The sequence below is a fragment of the Staurois parvus genome, unplaced genomic scaffold, assembly GCF_062004578.1.
Source record: "Staurois parvus isolate SC_StPar_1 unplaced genomic scaffold, SC_StPar_1.0 ptg000149l, whole genome shotgun sequence".
NCBI classification, from domain to species: Eukaryota; Metazoa; Chordata; class Amphibia; order Anura; family Ranidae; genus Staurois; species Staurois parvus.
Window position 1 is genome coordinate 2,757,027 of NW_028317945.1, and position 25,755 is coordinate 2,782,781.

Sequence of the window (25,755 nt, forward strand, 5' to 3'; positions counted from 1 at the left end):
ATTGTCATTTTACACCATCTAAATTTAATTTTATTTCAATTTAATGTGTTATATTCCAGGTATACACTGGTACTGCTGCATGGTTTTATACATGATACATTTTTATTTTTTTTATTTTTTGGCGACTTGCTTTAATTCAATGTCTGTTTTCATGAAGTGTCCCAGTTAAATATCTCCAAAGATATATACACTGCTCAAAAAAAATTAAAGGAACACTTTAAAAACACATCAGATCTCAATGGGGAAAAATATCATGCTGGATATCTCTACTGATATGGACTGGGTAATGTGTTAGGAACGTAAGGATGCCTTATCGTTTGAATTCAGTCCTCTGTAGGTTAACAAATTTAATTTCCATCAAAGACACCCCAAAAATCAAAGTGAAAAAAATATGCAGCACACTAGTTTATTTTGCTGGAATTTCATTGCATCAACTCAATATGGTACTTCGTATGGTTGTAAGCATACCTGACAACATCAGGGCAGGCTCCTAATGAGACAACGGATGGTGTCCTGGGGTATTTCCTTCCAGATCTGGACCAGGGCATCATTGAGCTCCTGGACAGTCTGAGGTGCAACCTGGCAGTTTCGGATGGACCAAAACATGATATCCCAGAGGTGTTCTATTGGGTTTAGGTCAGGCGAGCATGGGGGCCATTCAACTGTATCAATTCCTTCATGCTCCAGGAACTGCCTTCATACTCTCGCCACATGAGGCCGGGCACTGTCGTGCACCAGGAAGATCCCAGGACCCACTGCACCAGAGTAGGGTCTGACAATGGGTTCAAGGATTTCATCCTGATACCTAATGGCAGTCAGGGTGCCATTGTCTAGCCTGTAGAGGTCTGTGCATCCCTCCATGGATATGCCTCCCCAGACCATCACTGACCCACCACCAAACGGTCATGCTGAACGATATTACAGGCAGCATAACGTTCTCCATGTCTTCTTCAGACCCTTTCATGTCTGTCACATGTGCTCAGGGTTTACCTGCTTTCATCTGTGAAAAGCACAGGGCGCCAGTGGCGGACCTGCCAATTCTGGTGTTCAATGGCAAATCGAGCTCTATGGTGCTGGGCAGTGAGCACAGGGCCCACTAGAGGACGTCAGGCCCTCAGGCCACCCTCATGAAGTCTGTTTCTGAATGTTTGGTCAGAGACATTCCCACAGTGGCCTGCTGGAGGTCATTTTATAGGGCTCTGGCAGTGCTCATCCTGTTCCTCCTTGCACAAAGGTGCAGATACTGGTCCTGCTGATGGGTTAAGGACCTTCCACGGCCCAGTCCAGCTATCCTAGAGTAACTGCCTGTCTCCTGGAATCTCCTCCATGCTCTTGAGACTGTGCTGGGAGATGCAGCAAACCTTCTGGCAAAAGCACGTATTGATATGCCATCCTGGAGGAGTTGGACTGCCTGTGCAACCTCTGTAGGGCCCAGGTATTGCCTCATGCTACCAGTAGTGACACTGACCCTAGCCAAATGCAAAACTAATGAAGAACAGTCAGAAAAAAAGGTCAGTGGCCTCCACCTGTAAAACCATTCCTGTTGTGGGGGTCGTCTCATTGTTGTCCATCCAGTGTACCTGTAGTTAATTTCACTAACACCAAAGCAGCTGAAACAACCTCCTCTGCTACTTAACTAATATTATACACGGATTAAAAAGTGTTCCTTTATTTTATTTAGCAGGATATATATATATATATATATATATATATACACACACACACACACACACAGGGAATGATGAGCGTATAAGCTGCTTTAATTCTGCTTTATCCGCTATTTAGTAAAAAGTAATGTTCATTTACACAATCTGTCCATTAAAAAAAGAAAAACATTTTAGATTGTTAACCTCCCTAGCGATTATGTCAATATTTCTCTGCTCAAAGTGGTACATTTTTTTGCATGGAAATATGTTGCTTTTTTATTGTAGGCCTGTAATTTTTAGGAATAACTCACTGAAATCTGTCCGAACAAGAGTCCCGGGTATGATAAAATTTGAAACACAAAATCATAAATTATAATATAATAAATCATAAAAAATAATATAATAATAAATTTTATTCAATAATATAATCAAACCAAAAACACTGAAATTTAAAATAGAGCGCCAAATTCGTACATCACTGAGCTTAGTTGCAAAATCATTTTCAGTGTCTGATGGCGAATTTCCCCACGAATCATTATCACTCAATTCTGCAAGTGGTTCTAATTTACTATCGCTGTTCTCTAGCTGGTCTAAAACCACTTTTGAGCTAAAGGGATGCTTTTTGGAAGCCATGGACGTTTCTCAGTTTCCAGGCAGAAAGAACAGTAAAAATGCAGGCAGGGCACAGGACAAAATGTGAAATGGTTTGATACAGTAATGTACTACTATAAGATTTTAGTGTATTTAGTGAATGTCATGTTTTAACATTTTTGAATTTCCCACCGGTTCCGTCCCCTGTACGTCCCAACGCTCGCAGGGAACAGAACCCAGAAGACGGATGCCGGCATCGGCCGGAGGAGATGGCCGGGGACGCTGCAGGGGGGACATGGGAGTGCAGGACAAGGTGCAAGAGGGAATCCCTGAGCAATGCTGCAGGGTAATCCCAAGTGCAGCTCAGGGTTACCGCTTCTGGTACTGAAAGTTAACCCCGAGCTACACTCGGGAATACCACCGGGGGGGGGTTAAATTCTCAATCTAGTCAAACACTGCTTGAACTGCATCAGACTCCTGTTGAATCCAATAAAATTTGAGTGGTGGGTGGCACTGTCAGCACCTCCCAGCCTAAGGTCAATTTTTTCAATTGTTTTTCGGCAAAGGTTAAGGGTCACTGCTGATTTGCCAATCAGATACAGTCATTGTTCCGGCATTCAGTAACAAGTTTGGTAATGCCGAGATGTGCCATTTTTTATGACAGGTGCGCTTTATGGAAAACCTGTATAAAAACAACTTGGGCACAGAAAAAAAATATCTGGTTTACAGTTACTTGAGATGTCATAATTTATACAAATAATTAAAGAAAATCTTCAATAAAGAGTAACATCCCTCATCACAGTATAATATTCTAGCAAAGATCAAAGCTCTTGCTTAATGCTGACTGGAGCTTCAGCAGGGGTGTGGCAGGTGTCTGCAGAGAGATCACTACTTCCACACAGAGAAGCAAATTCAAAGTGTCCACAAAGACAAGAGTCTTTCTCTACAGGGGAAGGCAGAGGACAGGTTTTCTACTCAACGGTTGCTGCTTTCTAAGGAAAGCCAACAGTAATGGTCCATTCACGCGACAATCTGTTGCAGTGCATTCACTATATGCGCTTTTAACATTTGTTGCGTTAAAGCAGCCGAATAATTTGAATTGGCCCCATCACTTTTTGATGCACCTGGAAAATATTTAATGGATTTAAACTTAATGTTCATTTGGGCATTAGGACAATCAGAGCTAAGTAGTTCAGTTTAGTGTACGTTTGGCTGCATATCTACAAGGCTACTAACTATATAGCTAGATGCTGGTCTTGATGACTACAGAGATTTAGTCTCCTGAAGGACCATCGTGGTTGTGATTTCCAGCTCTTCTGAAGTGCCAAACTTTAGTCACTGTTTATTGAGGCCAATGACATTAAACCAAAACAGCCAAGCACTATGAACTGCAAAATTACTTACATACGTGTATAATCTATTCTAAGGCAGGTCACAGACGGAGCGATTTTCTTTCCTGCAACCATGGATTGATTCCTCCATCAACACAGACAGTGCTGACAAGACAATACCTCCCGCCGAGCCATTGTGTTCCCCTGGCGGGGAGGCACCATGCGGAGCCATCCCTGCTGGGAGAACACAGTGATAGTTGCTAGTGGCTATAATAACCGCTAGCAATTTTTACATCTAAAACCTGTCTGGTTGTACCCAGGTACAACGTGGGTACATTCAGCCTGCCCATACATGGTTTGAATCTGACGGTTCTTGCCGAAACGGCCAAGATTCAAACCGTCTGGGGCTGGTATAAATCAATAAATACAAGCCAGTGTCAGGAGGTAAAATAATCCCTTTTCATCCCAGGTAAAGAGTTATTAGATAAAAAAAATTACTAAAGCAGCAAACTTTAGATTAGAAGGCTAGCAGAAAATTGCATGGGGGTTTGTAAACCACTGTTCAATCCAGCATATTACAATAAATCACTCAACCTTAGAGTTCTGCTTGTTAGGTTGCTACCTAAGACTGATGAGTGGGTTATTACACATAATTCAATGCTGACACACAAGTGGCAATTACTGGTACATTAAAGCAGAACTACACTGTATCTGAGCACCACAAACCAAAAGCACTATTAAATTCATATTCAAAGCAAATTCACTCATCCCTTCATGTCTCCGTGCTTTATTTTGCTGAGAATTGACTTTGAAAAATACTCCCTAGCATTTAAGCATCTTCAGTAAAGGCAGATGACTCATGTAGCATTTACTTCCTGGAATCCATCTGCCCTTAGCGCAGACATGCAGGCAGGAGGGTGTGCATAGCTGAGAAAACCCCTCCTCCCCTCCTGAAGACTCCTGGGATGTATAACATCATTTGCCTAGGCACGGAAACTAGGAAGTAGCTAAATGTAAAAACCACAAAAAAACTAAAGTCTAAACACAAATATAATATACTTTCCTATCTATTTAAGAATTCTAGCAGCATAAGGATAGTTAGTTAATGTAAAATGAGAGAGAGAGAAATGACACTTTAAGGTACCAATAGTAACTCTTATCAGAGAATAATATACCTGATCTGATGTGGGAGTGACGGCACTATCTGTGGGTCCTCCTGCTGAAGTGAGCAAAGGGGAGGGCACAGAGCGATTTACTGAACCACTTCTTTGTACTGTATCCAAGGGTGGACAGTCTGGTCGAGCAGCAGGCTCAGGCTTAGCGATACTCTGTGGTTATGTAAAGGCATAAAAAATGTATATAGATATTATGAATACAATTACAAATTGCCCAATCTCTTACCATATACTAATCAAATTCCGTATCTCTTATATAAAAAGCATCTTAATACTTCAAACTGCAAATAAAAAAAAACAAATACATCTTAAAAATTTGATACAATACAAGTTGGTTTCTTTTTCATTTTCAATAACATGGCATTTACACAGAGTGAGGTCAATGCTACAGTAAGAAAATTATTTTTACTCTGATTAGTATGCAAAGGAGGCCTCCAAACAGCCTGAAAACTCAGACTAAAAACTTTAACCAGGTGATGAGTCAATCTCAGAAGCATATCTCTGCTCTTAGCCATGCAACTAAGGCACAGCCAATATGATGGGGGCCACCAACTTAACTCTTTAATGCATGGCTTTCTCACTGAGTTCACAGGAACGTGTGTGTGTGTACGTGTGTGTGTGTGTGTACGTGTGTGTGTGTGTGTACGTGTGTGTGTGTGTGTGTGTACGTGTGTGTGTGTGTACGTGTGTGTGTACGTGTGTGTCCAGTTGCCAATTATGCTATAGTCGAATGATGGCGACAGCAAGGTCAATTCTGAGAGGGCATCTGACATCTTCCCAGAACCCCACCCACATGTGCACCCCCTGGGTATGCTTCAGACATAGCTGATCACACAGCGAGGTAAAGAGCCAATCACAGCAGCCCTTTACATTGAGATCAGCTGTGTCCAATCACAGCTGATCTCAGTGTAAAGAGACTTGCCAGTTATCAGCAGTCTGTTCCTCAACGCTGTGCCTAAAGCTGGCAGGAGGAGGAGACACTGGCAGCACTATAGGGGGATCGATGCACAGGAGGGAATCATGGCGAAGGGATGTGAAGCAGCAAATGAAGCTGAGCAGATAGGACAGAGCTGTGGTGGTAACAGCAGGGGGGCAGCAAAAAAGGTTAAAAAGGGGTAAAACATACTGATGTACTAGTAAAACTTAAACGAACTAAAGCTGACCATATGAATATTTGTATGAAAATTTTCAGCACATTCAATGAATTGAGGGAAAAAAGTACTTAAAAAATTGTTTTCTTATACCATTTGATTTTGGACTCAATGTAATTTTCAAAATGAAAACCACATACACAGAAATTTGTTCATTCAATAACATTTTTCCATCCTGCTCCTTCGAATTTACTCATTACTACTGTCAAAAACGAACATCGATTTTATTCCACTAACGAATAGAAGAACAAGTGTTCTACCATTGCCAGACTAACTGAGGAATAGTTAAAAATTCCCTCTCTTTTTAATCATGAAAGGAAATGATCAGGGAATAATTGTGAAGCTATTTCCAGCATGTGGCAATAATCTATGTGTAACAAAGAGCACAAAAAATGAGGATGGGTAAATGACCAACTCGAGAGAGAGAGAGTGTGTGTGTGTGTGAGAGTGTGTGTGTGTGTGAGTGTGAGTGTGAGTGTGAGTGTGAGTGTGAGTGTGAGTGTGAGTGTGAGTGTGAGTGTGAGTGTGAGTGTGAGTGTGAGTGTGAGTGTGTGTGTGTGTGAGTGTGAGTGTGAGTGTGAGTGTGTGTGTGTGTGTGTGTGTGTGTGTGTTTGATAGTGCCAAATATATTCAATTGGCAGCTTCTATGGGACAGTAGGAGACAATGTATGCTATTTATTCTATAAAGAGTGCTATAAAAATTTTCTGACATAGTACATGATAGTACATAAATATGGTGGTTTTGAAAAGGAAAAATGAAAGGCATGCATGCCGCTAGTAATTTACAAAATGTTAACACTGTTCAATTCACGTTACCGGCTGAGGTGTGTGAATAGGAGAGAGAGTATCTAAATCAGTCATTGGAAACTCCAGTCCCTTTCTTCTGAGGTCCTCATACACACTGACAACCCCCGTTAAGTCTGGAGAACTGCGAAAGGCATCTGCCCAGGCCTATATGAAGAAACAACCAGAAATTAACATACGAGTTAAAAAAAAGAAAGAAAGAAAAACAAACAAACACCACAGCTTCCTTTTAAAAATTATTTTTTTCTTTGTTGAACTTAATGGACTTTCGTCTTAATGGTGTGCATAACATTCTAGCAGTCTCTTGCAAGCTTTCACAGGTTTTAATTACATGCAAGAAGGTTAGGATTAGGGGCTCATGTACACTGCAGCTAGTGAACAGCTCCTAAACGTGAGTTTAGCTTTTTTTCAGCAGCCCCTGAACTCATCCTAATGTTTTCCTATGTGTCCATGTACACATCTTCGTTTACAGTCGTTAACAGGCATTTGAGTTTACAGTCGTTTTTTTTTTAATGCAGAAAACTTGCATTCAGCAGTCGATTTTATCAGCGTTTCAAACGCAAAATGCTTGTAAGCGCGGCTAAACGCGTAAAATCCCATTTATAAGCGTTTGCGGCTGAAATTTTTTCTTTATTCTTCCAGTTCCCGATGCTGTCCAGAGCCTTTTTTTCATCATGAAAAATGCATGCAAAGCGTTATCAAGGTACAGAGATGGACAAAACACTAAAAAAAGGATGTTCCTACCAAGGTTGTCACACATTGTAATGACTAGAGATGAGCGAATCGAAGTAGGCGAAGTGGAATTCGTTTCGAATATTAGGAAAATTTCGATTCGCGCCGAATCCGAAAATAAGCAGACTTCGGATGCGCAAATCGAAATTTTTCCTAAAATGGCGGCGACATGTGCGGCGACGGAGCGGGGATGTCTGGGAAGGCGCGCAGACAAGGCGCGCTGACCCATAATGCATTCATTCATGACATGTGATCGCATTAGCCAATCAGCAGCCAGCCAGCCAGCACTGTGTAATGGTCGAGCTATAAATGGCGGCCATTTTAGAATTCTCCATTTGCCTCCAGTCATTCAACAGAGGCAGACCTGGCTGTATTCAGGGAGAGAGTTAGGGACACAGAAACGTTACTTAGGGCCACAGAAACGTTACTTAGGGCCACAGAAACGTTACTTAGGGACAGACACAGAATTGTTACTGAGGGCCACAGAAACGTTACTCAGGGCCACAGAAACGTTACTCAGGGCCACAGAAACGTTACTCAGGGCCACAGAAACGTTACTCAGGGCCACAGAAACGTTACTCAGGGCCACAGAAACGTTACTCAGGGACAGACACAGAATTGTTACTGAGGGCCACAGAATCGTTACTTAGGGCCACAGAAACGTTACTCAGGGCCACAGAAACGTTACTCAGGGACAGACACAGAATTGTTACTGAGGGACACAGAACCGTTACTTAGGGCCACAGAAACGTTACTTAAGGACACAGAATTGTTACTCAGGGACAGACACAGAATTGTTACTCAGGGACACAGAATTGTTACTCAGGGACAGACACAGAATTGTTACTGAGGGACACAGAATTGTTACTGAGGGACACAGAAACGTTACTGAGGGCCACAGAAACGTTACTGAGGGCCACAGAAACGTTACTTAGGGCCACAGAAACGTTACTTAGGGACAGACACAGAATTGTTACTGAGGGACACAGAACCGTTACTTAGGGCCACAGAAACGTTACTTAAGGACAAAGAATTGTTACTCAGGGACAGACACAGAATTGTTACTGAGGGACACAGAACCGTTACTGAGGGACACAGAACCGTTACTTAGGGCCACAGAAACGTTACTTAGGGCCACAGAAACGTTACTTAGGGCTACAGAAACGTTACTTAGGGCTACAGAAACGTTACTTAGGGACAGACACAGAATTGTTACTGAGGGACACAGAAACGTTACTTAGGGCCACAGAAACGTTACTTAAGGACACAGAATTGTTACTCAGGGACAGACACAGAATTGTTACTGAGGGACACAGAATTGTTACTCAGGGACACAGAATTGTTACTCAGGGACAGACACAGAATTGTTACTCAGGGACAGACACAGAATTGTTACTCAGGGACAGACACAGAATTGTTACTCAGGGACAGACACAGAATTGTTACTCAGGGACAGACACAGAATTGTTACTCAGGGACAGACACAGAATTGTTACTCAGGGACACAGAATCGTTTAATTAAAGAGTATGTCAGACAACATGCATAGGAGTGGCAGAGGAGGCAATGTTTTAGGAGCGAGCAGACGTGGCAGCAGAGGAAGGGGTCGAGGCAGCACTAGTCGCAACCAGAGGCCAGTGCTCCCGGTGTCATCCAGCGGTCGTGTCTCCACAGACAACCCTGCCGTCATCGATTGGTTGGCTCGGTCGTCTTCCTCTTCCCAGGTCACCTCTGACACCTACAGCCAACGGTCGGTGGGTACGTCAGACACAACCGTTAGTTGGCATGGCCCGGGAGCAAGCCCACTGAAATCACGTGTCCTCTACCTGCCCCTGTCCTTTGGTGTTCCCTCACCAAGCGAAGTATCGCATGCTGTGGGCTCAGCCCCACTGTACAGTGAGGAAGAGCTAACAGAGGGCGGTCAGGAACGGGGGGAGACATCCGCCTCTTCAGCAGCCAGGCGAAGAAGTAGTGGCGAGGAGAGTGGCTTGGTAGCCGGTCTAGAGACAGGTCTGTCTCCTGACCCACACGCAGCCGAGGGGGCTAGTAGTGAGGCAGAGACCCTAATTGATGATGATGAGGCTGATCGCACTTGGCAGCCTCGTCGACATCAGGCTATTGCTTCCGCATCATCAGGAGAAGAGGGTGGCAGCTTGGCAGAGAGCAAAACAGTCGGTGGGTTGCCCAGGAGGCAGCAGGGTCGCAGCAGTGTCAATGGAGGCAAACGGCCACGGAGTACAGCACCAGCTCCACTGCAGCCTACCACCACGGCCAGTAGTGGTGCCGGTGTGCACGGAGGAAGCAGCAGTCAGCCAGTGAGGAGTATCGGGGGCAAAGTTTCCTACTCGGTGGTGTGGCAATTTTTCGTCAAGCCGCCCGAGGAAGTAAACGTAGCCGTATGTCGACTATGTGGCCAGAAAGTCAAGCGTGGCCAGGGGGCCCATGTTGGGACTACAGCGTTGCGGCAGCATATGCAGCGTCGCCATTTGGTGGCCTGGGAAAACCGTGATAAAGATACGGCGGTTCTGCCTGCCCCAGCCCCCGCTCCATCACCCGCTCCGTTACTTGCTCCGTCACCCGACGTCAATCGCCCTCTATCAGCCAGTCAAGGCTCCAACACCTCTGCTGAGGGGAGTTGTCGCTCGTTGCCATCTTCCGCTCGTTCTGATGCTCCTTCTCCTGCTACTCCTCTTCACGGATTCCGTCAGCAGTCTTTCTTGGAATCCGTTTCCAAGAGACAACAGTTTGCGAGCACGCACCCGACGGTGCAAAAGCTGAACGTCCTCCTGTCCAAGTTGCTGGTGCTGAAGTCCCTCCCTTTCCAAGTGGTGGACTCAGCACCTTTCCGAGAAATGATGGCTTGTGCCGCGCCGCGGTGGAGAGTGCCAAGCCGTCATTTCTTTGCCAGAAAGGCAGTGCCAGCCCTGCATTCACATGTAGAAGAGATGGTGGGCCAGTCTTTGAGCATGTCGGTCTCTGCCAAAGTGCACGGCAGCGCCGACGTGTGGAGCTGTAACTACGGTCAGGGACAGTACATGTCATTTACGGCCCACTGGGTGAACGTGGTGCCGTCACAGCCGCACCAGCAACTTGGACAGGTCACGCCGCTTTTGCCTCCACGTTTGCACGTCCTTGGTCCGGCAAAGATGTCCGCCTCTACCACCTCTTCTTCCGCCGTGTCCTCAGCCGCCACCCCCGTGCCAAGTCCCATTACCCGACCGGCATATCACATGTGCAGGGCGCAACGGTGTCACGCTGTGCTGCACCTGGTATGCCTTGGCGAACGTAGTCACACAGGGGAGGAACTTCTCAGTGTAATGAACAGAGAAATCGACAGATGGCTGTCTCCGCGCAAACTGAAAATCGGAACCATGTTGACCGACAACGGAAAGAACATGGTGTCTGCTCTGCGTCAAGGAAGGTTGTGCCATGCGCCATGCATGGCTCACGTGTTCAATCTGGTTGTCAAGCGGTTCCTAAAATCCACCATCCCACTGCAAGACATCCTTAAAATGTCACGTAAACTTTGCATGCATTTCAGCCATTCCTACACCGCAAAGCACACCCTCCTTGAGCTGCAGCGGCAGAACGGAATTCCACAGCATCGTCTGATCTGCGACGTTGCAACAAGGTGGAATTCAACCCTACACGTTAGACCGCCTTTACGAACAGCAAAAGGCCATCACCGATTTCCTGATGTTACAAGCGGATAAAGGTACTCCCCTGTGTAACTTCGATGTCAGCCATTGGCAGCTCATGCGTGACACCTGCCGCTTGCTCAGGCCCTTTGAGGAGGCCACGCTATTCGTGAGTCGGCAGGACTATGGGATGAACGACGTCATTCCTCTGTTGCACGTCCTGGAACAAATGCTGTTAACAATGGCTGGTCAGGGTGCGGTAGACGTGGTGCACAGATCTCAACGCCACATGACCCCTGTGGGGGCAGGACAGGAAGAAGAGGAGGAGGTAGAGGAGGACATTTGTGCTCAGGAATTATTGAGTGAAATGGGTGGTTTTTCCACTCAGCGGACAGGAGTGGAGGAGCAGGAGCATCTGGTAGAGGAGGAGGAGACAGAGGACCCAGACGCACCGTGGCAGTATGCTGTGGAGATGGAGGCAGGGAGTCCCTCGCATTCCTTGGCACAAATGGCCCATAGCATGCTCGGTTGCTTGCGTAGCGACAGCCGAAAAATAACCATCAGACAGAGGGATGACTTTTGGCTGTCCACCTTGTTGGACCCTCGCTACCGTTCAAAAATGGTGGCCTTTTTCACACCTGCTGAGAGGGAGGCCAAAATAACGTACTATAAAAACCACCTATATAGTCAGCTGGTCTCTGCCTTTCTGCGCCAACGTCCATCCTCAGACACTGTGGGCCCTGTGCGCTCGCGTTCCGCTGCCAAGGCAGCAGGGGAGGGGTGGGGTGGTAGGAGCAGTGGCAGCTCCTCCAGCATCGGCTGCCTCAGTCTGCAGTCGATGAGTAGCTTTCTTCACCAGCGCAGTGAGGAAACTACTAACCAGCCGCAGCAGCATCAGGTGGACCTGGAGCAGGACCTCAAACAACAGGCTTGGGCCTACTTGGACAGCACCCTGCCAACCGAGGTAGACAATCCCCTTGACTACTGGGCAACGAAACTTGACCTTTGGCCCCAACTAGCTGAATTTGCCCTTGAAAGGCTGTCATGCCCGGCCAGTAGCGTGGCATCGGAGCGCGTGTTTAGTGCGGCAGGAGGTATTGTAACTCCGCGGAGGACACGACTGTCCACCCAAAGTGTGGAGAGACTCACGTTTGTGAAAATAAATCAGGCATGGATTAGTCTGGATTTCAAACCACCAGTTCCTGACACAACTGACTAAATCCGCCATGAATCATGCCCCAAACATGTGCCACTTTCAGGTCTCCTCACACTGCTGGTGTGTTCCATTTTTTGTCATAGGGTGCTGGCAGATTACGGGCCTCCCATAGCTGCTGCCAGGCCCCTAATCTGCCATGGGCCCCTATACCGCCTCCTCATGCTGCTGCCAGGTCCAGAGTCTCTCATGGGTCCCTGTACGGCCTCCCATTGCTGCCGTCTCCATCGCCACACTCTACCATGTGCCACTTTCAGGTCTCCTCACACTGCTGGTGTGTTCCATTTTTTGTCATAGGGTGCTGGCAGATTATGGGCCTCCCATAGCTGCTGCCAGGCCCCTAATCTGCCATGGGCCCCTGTACCACCTCCTCATGCTGCTGCCAGGTCCACAGTGTCTCATGCCATGTGCCACTTTCAGGTCTCCTCACACTGCTGGTATGTTCCATTTTTTGTCATAGGGTGCTGGCAGATTACGGGCCTCCCATAGCTGCTGCCAGGCCCCTAATCTGCCATGGGCCCCTATACCGCCTCCTCATGCTGCTGCCAGGTCCACAGTGTCTCATGCCATGTGCCACTTTCAGGTCTCCTCACACTGCTGGTGTGTTCCATTTTTTGTCATAGGGTGCTGGCAGATTACGGGCCTCCCATAGCTGCTGCCAGGCCCCTATACCGCCTCCTCATGCTGCTGCCAGGTCCAGAGTCTCTCATGGGTCCCTGTACGGCCTACCATTGCTGCTGTCTCCATCGCCACACTCTGCCATGTGCCACTTTCAGATCTCCTCACACTGCTGGTGTGTTACATTTTTTGTCATAGGGTGCTGGCAGATTACGGGCCTCCCATTGCTGCTGCCAGGCCCGTAATCTGCCATGGGCCCCCGTACCGACTCCTCATGCTGTGACGTTGCAACAAGGTGGAATTCAACCCTACATATGTTAGACCGCCTTTACGAACAGCGAAAGGCCATCACAGATTTCCTGATGTTACAAGCGGATAAAGGTACTCCCTGTGTAACTTAGATGTCAGCCATTGGCAGCTCATGCGTGACACCTACGCTTGCTCAGGCCCTTTGAGGAGGCCACGCTATTCGCGAGTCGGCAGGACTATGGGATGAACGACGTCATTCCTCTGTTGCACGTCCTGGAACAAATGCTGTTAACAATGGCTGGTCAGGGTGCGGTAGACGTGGCGCACAGATCTCAACGCCACATGACCCCTGTGGGGGCAGGACAGGAAGAAGAGGAGGAGGTAGAGGAGGACATTGGTGCTCAGGAATTATTGAGTGAAATGGGTGGTTTTTCCACTCAGCGGACAGGAGTGGAGGAGCAGGAGCATCTGGTAGAGGAGGAGGAGGAGGAGACAGAGGACCCAGACGCACCGTGGCAGTATGCTGTGGAGATGGAGGCAGGGAGTCCCTCGCATTCCTTGGCACAAATGGCCCATAGCATGCTCGCTTGCTTGCGTAGCGACAGCCGAATAATAACCATCAGACAGAGGGATGACTTTTGGCTGTCCACCTTGTTGGACCCTCGCTACCGTTCAAAAATGGTGGCCTTTTTCACACCTGCTGAGAGGGAGGCCAAAATAACGTACTATAAAAACCACCTATGTAGTCAGCTGGTCTCTGCCTTTCTGCGCCAACGTCCATCCTCAGACACTGTGGGCCCTGTGCGCTCGCGTTCCGCTGCCATGGCAGCAGGGGAGGGGTGGGGTGGTAGGAGCAGTGGCAGCTCCACCAGCAGCGGCTGCCTCAGTCTGCAGTCGATGAGTAGCTTTCTTCACCAGCGCAGTGAGGAAACTACTAACCAGCCGCAGCAGCAGCATCAGGTGGACCTGGAGCAGGACCTCAAACAACAGGCTTAGGCCTACTTGGACAGCACCCTGCCAACCGAGGTAGACAATCCCCTTGACTACTGGGCAACGAAACTTGACCTTTGGCCCCAACTAGCTGAATTTGCCCTTGAAAGGCTGTCATGCCCGGCCAGTAGCGTGGCATCGGAGCGCGTGTTTAGTGCGGCAGGAGGTATTGTAACTCCGCGGAGGACACGACTGTCCACCCAAAGTGTGGAGAGACTCACGTTTGTGAAAATGAATCAGGCGTGGATTAGTCTGGATTTCAAACCAACAGTTCCTGACACAACTGACTAAATCTGCCATGAATCATGCCCCAAACATGTGCCACTTTCAGGTCTCCTCACACACTGCTGGTGTGTTCCATTTTTTGTCATAGGCTGCTGGCAGATTACGGGCCTCCCATAGCTGCTGCCAGGCCCCTAATCTGCCATGGGCCCCTGTACCGCCTCCTCATGCTGCTGCCAGGTCCACAGTGTCTCATGCCATGTGCCACTTTCAGGTCTCCTCACACTGCTGTTGTGTTCCATTTTTTGTCATAGGGTGCTGGCAGATTACAGGCCTCCCATTGCTGCTGCCAGGCCTGTAATCTGCCATGGGCCCCTGTACCGCCTCCTCATGCTGCTGCCAGGTCCAGAGTGTGTCATGGGTCCCTGTACGGCCTCCCATTGCTGCTGTCTCCATCGCCACACTCTGCCATGTGCCACTTTCAGGTCTCCTCACACACTGCTGGTGTGTTCCATTTTTTGTCATAGGGTGCTGGCAGATTACGGGCCTCCCATAGCTGCTGCCAGGCCCCTAATCTGCCATGGGCCCCTGTACCGCCTCCTCATGCTGCTGCCAGGTCCACAGTGTCTCATGCCATGTGCCACTTTCAGGTCTCCTCACACTGCTGGTGTGTTCCATTTTTTGTCATAGGGTGCTGGCAGATTACGGGCCTCCCATTGCTGCTGCCAGGCCCCTAATCTGCCATGGGCCCCTGTACCGCCTCCTCATGCTGCTGCCAGGTCCACAGTGTCTCATGCCATGTGCCACTTTCAGGTCTCCTCACACTGCTGGTGTGTTCCATTTTTTGTCATAGGGTGCTGGCAGATTACGGGCCTCCCATTGCTGCTGCCAGGCCCCTAATCTGCCATGGGCCCCTGTACCGCCTCTTCATGCTGCTGCCAGGTCCAGAGTGTGTCATGGGTCCCTGTACGGCCTCCCATTGCTGCTGCCAGGAGGCAGCAGGGTCGCAGCAGTGTCAGTGGAGGCAAACGGCCACGGAGTAGAGCACCAGCTCCACTGCAGCCTACCACCACGGCCAGTAGTGGTGCCGGTGTGCACGGAGGAAGTAGCAGTCAGCCAGTGAGGAGTAGCGGGGGCAAAGTTTCCTACTCGGCGGTGTGGCAATTTTTCGTCAAGCCGCCCGAGGAAGTAAACGTAGCCGTATGTCGACTATGTGGCCAGAAAGTCAAGCGTGGCCAGGGGGCCCATGTTGGGACTACAGCATTGCGTCAGCATATGCAGCGTCGCCATTCGGTGGCCTGGGAAAACCGTGATAAAGATACGGCGGTTCTGCCTGCCCCAGCCCAGGGTTCCATTTTGTCATAGGGTGCTGGCAGATTACGGGCCTCCCATTGCTGCTACCAGGCCCGTAATCTGCCATGGGCCCCTGTACCGCCTCCTCATGCTGCTGCCAGGTCCAGAGTCTCTCATGGGTCCCTGTACGGCCTCCCATTGCTGCTGTCTCCATCGCCACACTCTGCCATGTGCCACTTTCAGGTCTCCTCACACACTGCTGGTGTGTTCCATTTTTTGTCATAGGGTGCTGGCAGATTACGGGCCTCCCATTGCTGCTGCCAGGCCCGTAATCTGCCATGGGCCCCCGTACCGACTCCTCATGCTGCTGCCAGGCCCGTAATCTGTCATGGGCCCCTGTTGTCGCTTGTTGGCATATTCCGCTCGTTCAGATGCTCCTTCTCCTGCTACTCCTCTTCACGGATTCCGTCAGCAGTCTTTCTTGGAATCCGTTTCCAAGAGACAACAGTTTGCGAGCACGCACCCGACGGTGCAGAAGCTGAACGTCCTCCTGTCCAAGTTGCTGCTGCCAGGCTCGTAATCTGTCATGCGCCCCTGTACCACCTCCTCATGCTGCTGCCAGGCCCGTAATCGGCCATGGGCCCCCGTACCAACTCCTCATGCTGCTGCCAGGTCCAGAGTGTGTCATGGGTCCCTGTACGGCCTCCCATTGCTGCTGTCTCCATCGCCACACTCTGCCATGTGCCACTTTCAGGTCTCCTCACACTGCTGGTGGTTTCCATTTTTGTCATAGGGTGCTGTATGGCCTCCCATTGCTGCTGCCTCCACCGCCACACTGTGGCTCCACACTCTGGTTTTGGCCCCGTGACTGCCCAAATGAGTGAAGTGTGCGGTGATTCTAAGATCGACGGCACTCATCTGCATGTCATACTGACTGTCAGTATTATTTCTTTTCCCCAGCAGACTCCAAGGGCATTTAAATTAAAGGTACAGTGTTCTGCACTAATATAAAGGCTCTCTGAAGCCTAGAAACACCCTTTTATAAGTTAAATTCGCAGCGAATATATTCGACTCGAATCGAAATTTTTTCACGAATTCGCCGAATCAGTCGAATCGAATTTTTGAATAATTCGCTCATCTCTAGTAATGACCAATTCACATATGAGACCTCTTCCACCCTTGGAAACAACAGATATGTTAATGACCATTCACACCTCAAATTCCTCAGGAAGACCCCCTGCCAGGTGGTCTTAAGGACTCACTTCACCTTTCCCACCCTTGGAAACAAAAGAAATGTTAATGAGCATCTCACCCCTAAGCTTATTTGAACACATACTGCTGTCTCTGCTTCTACTCTCTGTATTTCTCTGAAACAGTCTGAAATAGTTAATAATTTACCACTTTTCAGTGCATTCTGGGCATTTCGGAGGTTCTCTTGTGCTTATCTTTAAAAAACGCTTCTAAACGCAAACACACATAAACACGTTATGCAAACGCGGCTAAACAGACCTTTTTTTAACCTATGTTTTCCAGCAGTCAGTTTCCACCGTGTACATGGGGCCTACCACTTGCCTAATTTTGAATCACAGAGTTCAATTTTAGGAACCCCTGCCCCCTGCTGTCTGGTTCTTTGCTGTATTGATGTGGCATCAGAAATACAGAAATCACAAAGTTCAGACTTGTATTTCCTATGTAAACAACCTCACATGTACTATTTACAACTCAAACAATTAAGGCTGTAGGATACACCCAAATGAGTTGTGAGGTCAAAAATGTCTATCTTCAGTTCTTCCTCTACAAAGCACAGCCTCTGGTTTTTACCAAAGGAAATGGACATGAATAGAATAAAAGGTGGGACATTGTGACATCATTTACAAAAATAATCCAACATTGAGGTAAGGTGTTGTATTGCACCTACAACCTGCATCCTACAACTAGCGGGAAGAACCGATAAAGCTGAGGTGCTCACTGGTGTCACCTGGGTAATATGTCTAGCCATGTGGTTGGATGGTGTGTAAGCTGGGTGTAGGCCAGTTCCAGCTTGCAGTGTAAAGCACTGGGACCCTGTGAATGCCATTCTGTATAGGTACAGCCATCAGGGATGGATTCTGCATTAAGTACACCAAGTTCATGACTACAGATGGCACAATTAGAAGGTGATCTGCAGGCTACTAGAGTAGTGTTTCTCAACCTTTTTTCAATCAAGGCAACCTTTAAAATTATGGACAATATCAAGGCACCCTGTACATTCATGGACAGTCTTGAGGCACCTTTTAAAATGGACAGTCTCAAGACAAACCCATTCTAAAATGTAAAAAACAATTGTATTAGTTTTACAGAACGCAGCAACATCCACACACGTAGGACACCCAACGTTAGAGGTGATTTATTCTTTCAAAGCAAACACTTTTGCACACTGGTACTGACTAGTATTCCAATGTTTTTCTTCTCCTTCAGTTTTTCTCCATCAATCAAGTAATGTGACCCCAGCGCTGACGGAGAGGAGCAGGGGAGAGTCAAACAAGGATGCTGTGCAGGCAACCAACACTCTCCTTATCAACTGATGTCATTGGTTGTTAGGATGCTGACGGCTAAAAGGTTGTACTGTTGCACAATGAAAACCTCTGGCTTTGTGTAACTAAAAGGCAGGCTTGAACCACCCGCTGGCTTGTATACAATTTTTGGGCAATTTTTAAACATTTTGCCAAGGCACCCCTGAAGAAAACCTAGGGCACCCTGGTTGAAAAAGACTGTGCTAGACTACTAGTTGCAGCATTGGGAAGAAAAATGTGCAGAGGATACACTCTGACTGCTTAGTAGCATTGCTATTGATCTCCCCTCTGTACTGCCTGCCAAAACAGCATGTAGAGTCAAAGAGGCTGAGAGAGTATGTGAGAATGCTGCATGGCAGCTCTGCGACTTACTGTTCACTCCTCTGGCTGTGGGTTGTAGTGATTTCAAGAAGATGAACCTCTCCTCATTGGACAGTGGCAAAGCTAATGTTCCTATCTCTGTAGCAGCAGAGAGGAGGGCTCAACTGCAGTGCTACTACACAGTCCAGTGAAGAGAGGCCTTTTGTCTCCTGTGTACAACTCCTGCCCGCTGCACATACCATGTATCCTCAATGGGCTACAAGTGCAGTAATCAGCTCAGTCATAGTCCACTGACACCTCCTCCAGCCCTGCAACCGAGAGCCCATACAGAGGTAAGGGCAGAAAGCTGGAGAAAGCGTTTGCATGAGCCTAACAGGATTTGCAGGACCCTGCAAAATAAATAAATGCACACTATTTTTATTTTTTTTGACACTGCATGTCAGTCAGGCACACAAAGTTAATGCCTATATAGACAGCAATCCTGTGAATTACGTGCATTTAAACCTCTTTTGCAATTACCTCTTGAGGTTTTCCCTCCTTATGGAGGGTGTCAATGATGGTTTTCTGCACAACTGTCAGGTCAGCAGTCTTTCCCATGATTGCGATTCCTACTGAACCAGACTGAGAGACCATTTAAAGGCTCAGGAACCCTTTGCAGGTGTTATGGCTTAATTAGCTGATTAGAGTGGGACACTTTGAGCCTAGAATATTGCACCTTTTCACAATATTCTAATTTTCTGAGATTGTGGATTTGGGGTTTTCATGAGCTGTAAGCCATAATCATCACAATTATGACAAATCACAGCTTGAACTATCTTGATTTGCATGTAATGAGTCTATCTCACATATTAGTTTCACCTTTTAAGTTGCATTACTGAAATAAATGAACTTTTGCACGATATTCTAATTTTTTCACCTGTATTTATGTGACTTTCATAAAATGACGGATGGACTAAGCTTGCTTTTAGATTAGAACGTCCTCCTCCCTTCCCCATCACATCTGGCACATTAAAATGTTTTGAGGGGAGCGGGTGACTAGCAGCCTTCTGGGACACATCACAGGTCCCAGACGGCTGCAGGACCATTCAAAAAGCAAAGCCGGGCTGTGAAGCTGCATTGTGTCATGGCCAGCTACCCACAGTAAACATGCCAGCTCCGGGGCCCCGCAGAACAGCGAAGAACTGGCCTGGGTGAGGACAGCACCAGTCCCTTGACAGCTATAGTATTTGTAGCTGCAGACTTTTAATTTTTTCTTTCTAGGGTGAAGATCCTCTTGAACCCCTTGCAGCCACTCCCACCACCACCTGGCTCTTCAAGAGGTACTAAACGCCAGGAGGCGGAGGGGGACATTCCTAATCCTATGCTACACTATTAATCTATGCATTAAATTAATTTTAACTGTGTTTGTTACAATGTAATGTCAAAAGTAGAAAAAAAAAAAGTCTTCCAAATGAATATGTAAAACTTTCAATGTTAGTTATTTTTTATTGCACAGTGTGTGAGAAAATGTGATACCCATACAGTCAGGAGACTTTGTCACCTTCAATTCAAAGCAATGGGTCAGGGGCTATGCAATTTAGAATTTGCACTGGTCTAAATTTTAGGAAAGCAGTTTTTCAAAACATTTTTTTCAAATTAAATCCTAGAAAATAAAAATATATATATCCAAATCTGACACCAGAGACCTATATTACTTCAGTATAAATGTCTCTCAATTTTAAAGCCAAAGTCCAGCATTATCCTAAGCCTTACAAAATTGTGCGGGCTCTTCTTCCATACTGATGTGGTTTACTCTACTGTTTCTGTTCTCTCTTACCATCACAATGTGCATTAGAAGCTGCAGGAAGTCAGATACAGCTTGCCTTATTTACAGTTTGGAGGGCATCCAGCATCATCTAGCCCTATCCTCCCCAACCTGACTTTCCCTGGCCCAATCTTTTAAATTCACTGGATTATATTTCTTTTAATCATGAAGCCTCAGCATCCCATGTGGGTGGGTGTTTCATACATAGAAGCGATAGCACAGCTTCTATGAATGGAGGAGGTGGGCCAAAAAGGACAGGTATAGTGGAGTACTTTTGCGGAGTACCTTTTACAGCAACCTCTGCTCTATTAACCCCCCACCTATGGCAGCGCGGTACGGGGCATCCGAGGAGAAAGATATCAAGGAAGAATGCAGGAGCCAACAGCACAAGGGACACTTTGGATTTACAGTAAGAAACATCCCTTGTGCGGATTTTTTTTTTTTTCAACTATGGAAATGGAGGGGTATAATAAACATGACTGTATTTTTAGAACACCACACAGAATGTACCTTTGTGGTTAAAAGAAGCCCGTGTTATAAAAAGACTTAAGAAAAAAATCACCAGGAACAGATGGCTTTCACCCAAGAGTCCTCAAAGAACTTAGCCATATTATACAAAAATATATCTGTGCTAAATGGATAACAGTGATATAATTAACTCAGCTGCCATTCCAAAAGTGCAACAGTGGTGCTACTTCCTACTTGTACCCGAATATACTCATAAGGTGAAATCATGTAGCCAAACGCAATATCTGTGACATAAATCCCAAATAATATACAATGTAAAGAAAGAAAAAAAAAATTACTGGAATAATAACTCCAATTGGTGTATATGAGTCCTATAAACAATTCAAAATACAGGTTTACCTAGATTACAAACGCCTAGGTTAACGTAATTTTCAGTTTATGAATTTAAATCCATTGAAAATAATGCCTCGGTTTACAAATTTTTTTGCAATACGAAGTGTATGTCAGTGCCGATTTTTAAATGCAATTGCTGGCTTTTTTTTTTCTCTTCGCTATAGCTCAAAGAATTAGCTGTCGCTTTCCCCGGCGTTAACAGAAACTTTGTTTCTTTTAAGAAACTAAAAGGAAACCTTGTTTCTTTTAACTTGGGGAAATAAGCTAAAAAGGAAACTTTTTAGCTGGGGGGGGGGGGTGGAGTGACAGCTGAATCTCTGAGCTATAGTGAAGAAAAAAAAAAAAAAAAAGCGTTAATTACATTTAAAAACCAGCACCATAACAAATTAAAAAAAAAAAAAAAAAAAAAAAAAAAAACACGGAGTGGGGTCCCCCCTCCCATTCAAAACCAAGCCTTTGGATCTGGTATGGATTTTGAGGTAAACTCCCAAGCCAAAGTAAAAAAAAAAAAAAAAAAAAAAAACCAGGCCACATGTCTTCAACATGGGGGGACAAGGGCCTCTTCCCCCATATCCCTGGGGTACATGGTGCCGCTACTCATTCACAAAAAAACAAGGTGTAGTGTGAAAAAAGACAGGACACGGTCTTTGACAAGTCCTTTATTAAAAGAAAAAAAAATAAATAAAAGAATGTCCCCCGCAGTAGATCCAACGTCAATCACTATGTCAGCTGAAACATTAACACATTGTTGTCACTACTAAAATACCACATGACTTGATAAAATAACTCATGCAGTATTTTAGTAGCGTTTACTTTTTTCTGACCTCCGGAACGGATTAGTTGGTTTTCAATGCATTCCTATGGGAAACGGCGTTCCTGTTCACGAATTTTTCGCTATACGAAATAGTTCAATCTCAATTTTTGTAGACTATAAAATGATAAGCAGGGCAATAACATCACAAAAGGATATAGCAACGTTACAAGAAGAGTATGATAAAAATAAAGGCAGGGGCAACTACATGACAAAAGAGGTTTAATACTGACAGACGTAAAGTAATGCACTTGAGGGATAAAAATATGCTTGAAAAATATTTGCTAGAGGGAGAAGGATGAAAAAGGATCTGTAGCATGCAATGCCAAGCTGCATCAAGCAAGGCTAGCAGGCTTTTAGCAAGCATTAAAAAGGGCATCTATTCAAGAGATAAAACTATAGTTCTACCACTTTGCATATTCAACATGTGGCTGGAACAGAGATTTGTAGAGTATGCCCTCCTGTTCTCAAAACTGATCCTCAGGAAGGATGTGCTGGAGCTGGATAGAGTCCAGAGGAGGACAACAAAGCTAATAAAGGGGCTGGAGGACCTCGGTTATGCGGAGTGATTACAATCATTAATTATTCTCCCTGGAGAGGAGGCACTTAAGAGAAGATATGATCGCATCGCAATATACAAATATCTATATTGTGATTTTAGAATAGGGAGAAACCTCTTTAGTCTCAGGAGGACAAGCCGCCACTCAATGAAATTGGACGAGTTGCAGTTTAATCTTAATATTGTGTAAGGGGTTTATTGCTGTTAGAGCAGCAAGGATATAGAACTGCCTTCAACAGTTGGTGGTGTTAGTGAAAAGCATCAATGTTTTAAAAAAGAAACTTATGTTTAACCTCACTTTATTGGATTTTTCTCTTTTTCCAGAACAAACAGAAAAAAAAAAAAAAAAAAAAAAAAAAGGTACAATCTGTATGTAATCCTAATTAAAAGAACCTAGGTAGAAACATACAGTATGTACCATATAAATGTCAAGACAATAGATTTAAAGACTATGAAGATAAGCGCTACAAATGCCATGTCATGTTTGAAGAAAACAATGTTAACGTAAAAGCCATAACAGCATCAAACTAGAAAAGCTACAAATTTCTGGGGAAATTGTGTTTAGTGTTCTTGCCTCCAGTCAGTCGCAGTTTAGAAATTGCTCTTCAAATTTGAGGTGGCTAGAGTGCAGTTTCAATGAATGTATATGGGCGGTGTGAGTTGCAAACAAATGGTCATATTGTGAAAACTATCAGGACTATGGCTTAGCCGTGGACATTTTTAGTGGCAGCAGGGATAGCTGGAGGATAGTTTTGACATAAGATTTGCGTAGGTGGGCTTGAAAATGAGGCAGTGATGGCAGTTTAGAAATCATGTCCTGATTTTACAGCGCTCACTCTAGCTTTTGTCAGGTCCCACTCTAGTTTTGAACATTCTGCCATTCATTCCTATGGGACCAAATTTCACCACATTTCGGGAACCATTCGGCGAAAAGTTCCACAAAGTAATAGCACACCAATCGGGAACAATCCGCACATTTCGGTATATTACTGTCTATGTAGTGTAAAAACTGTGGGAGGAGTTAGGGTGGTAAATTTGGCTATAATAATAAGAATATATATGTGAGATAACAGTAAGTGGTCTTGCCATGCAAGAACACTTGATTATAAAAAGGCAGGTGAAAAATAATTGTCCTTTGGTACATGTAACCTTATTGAAGCAACTAGAATAGTAATCATTCCATAACGTGCAGTAGCTATAGCCAATAGTATGAATAAAAGCCTTGACGCAGATTGTAAATAAGAGGTAAGACCAGCAAGGAAAAAAAAAAAAAAGGAATGGAAAGGACAAAAAAAAAAAATCCTAAAAATTCCAAATAGCCAAGTATGGAAGGCAACACCTGAAAGGCTACTCCAAGTGGCTTAGGACAGGAAAGATTCAAAATGCGAATACTTGAAATGTGTCCAGTAAGTCCACCTGTTCTCATAAACATCAGACTAATCCTCTTCCCATGCAATCATGTGTTCCACATGACTAATGGTTTCCAATTCATAAACCCATTCGGCTAGAGATGAAGCTTCAGGTTTTCGCCAATGTCTAGCTATCACTGTATGTGCTGTTTTAGGAAATGTCAGAATAAAAAAAACTTTTTTTTCTTTGTTCATAGGAACCTTGTAACAAACAGCAAACGGCTGGCTTAAGTATTTTAAGGTGTGTTTTGGATCTTTTCACCCACAAACTGATCATCAAGCTGTAGTATTTTATCCCAAAGGGGAGTCCATCCGGGAAACAAATCCCCCTTACAGGGGGTCATAATACCAAGGGCCTGTACACATCTCCAACATGTGTCAGAAAAAGATAGATTCATATTATGTAAAACTGTAGGGCATCTGTACCATCTGGACAACATTTTTTGCTCTTGTTCAAGTGACGAAACAGACATTTTGTAGACAAGTGCTAGTATTTTGTCCCAATCCAATTCTTCAGAGACATAACCAAATCCAGTTCCCATTTTGATATAAAATGTGGAAGATGTAGATGGGCTTCCTTTAACAGAATTTGATATATTAAAAGATACAGGTATGAGTGAACGGGTCTGCTGGACAGGGAAAGTAATGACTCAAAGTCCGCACAGGATCTAGTCAGAAAGTCCAAGGAGAGCATAGTCCTGAGGTAGTATTTTAGTTTAATAATATTCAATCCGGGCTCTAGAGGGGTTTTGACAAATCAGAAGTATCTGAGAAAGGGGAACAAGTGTTCCCATCTGCATGGTACCAAAGATTCTTGTCGTTCCTCTTCCAGGATAGGAAATATGGTTGATGGAGGGTGTGAGGAAATTAAGTATTACAGAATAGCGGAGTTCAAAAACTATGAGTAGAAGAATAAAAGGGAAAAAAAAAAAAAACACATTTAGATGGGCATCTTAGCAAATGCAATCTACAGGAAAAAGAGAACTGGTAGTGACAAACCCCCCACACACACAATGCAGGTTGAACTTTATGGACTGGTATCTTTATTCAAGTTTACCAACTATTGGGCCAATTCACTAAAGGTTACTGCATGTGATAACAGTGTCCCGTGACTAATTTGCATAAATTATTGCATGCAGTAAAAAAAAAAAAAAAAAATAATATTCTGCTGAATTTAACGCTAAGTTAAAAATGTGTCTGTAAATAACGCAAAAAAAAAAAAAAAAAAAAAAAAAAAAAAAAGGGGTAAGCTATTAAGTCCAATTCATGTACACAATAAAAGTAAAAAAAAGGATGCGATATTTATCGGTATTTTTTCAGATGCAGTGAGCGAGACCCTTAGGGGTCTGGTGTGGATATTAAGGGGAACCCCACGCCCAACTTTTTTTTTTTTTTTTTTAAAAACATCGTGGGGTCCCCTCCAAATCCTTACCAGACCCAAAAAATCCCTTAGGATTGTGAGGGGACCCGCACGCCACTATTTTTTTTTGCTTTTTATTTTGGTGTAGAGTTCCCTCAAAATCCATACCAGGCCTAAGCATCCTTTTTTTTTTCCATTCTGGTGTGGGGTTTTCCTTAAAATCCATACCAGACCCAAAGGCCTGATATGGATGGGGGGAGCCCCACACTTTTTTTTTCATCATTTGTAATTGCTAGCAATGTTTTGTTTTCATTCAGCTGTCAGTGGGACACCCACTGACAGCTGATGAGTTATCCGTTAAGGACACTGCAGCTGGCTTCCTTAACAACCAGCTACCATGCAATAAATTACCACATGAAAATATGCG

The 25,755-nt window shown here is 45.4% G+C and overlaps 1 protein-coding gene across 1 annotated transcript in view; it reads right to left on the bottom strand.

Annotated features, from left to right (window-relative positions):
* The window catches only part of TOM1 (target of myb1 membrane trafficking protein), a 227,634-nt gene that overhangs the window by 120,146 nt on the left and 81,733 nt on the right, over positions 1-25,755 (bottom strand). The window contains exons 5-6 of the mRNA XM_089674236.1: positions 6,711-6,845; positions 4,744-4,896 (exon numbers count right to left, since the gene is read on the bottom strand). Of these exons, the coding sequence (XP_089530362.1) occupies positions 4,744-4,896; positions 6,711-6,845 (288 nt within the window). The remainder of the gene's footprint in view (positions 1-4,743; positions 4,897-6,710; positions 6,846-25,755) is intronic.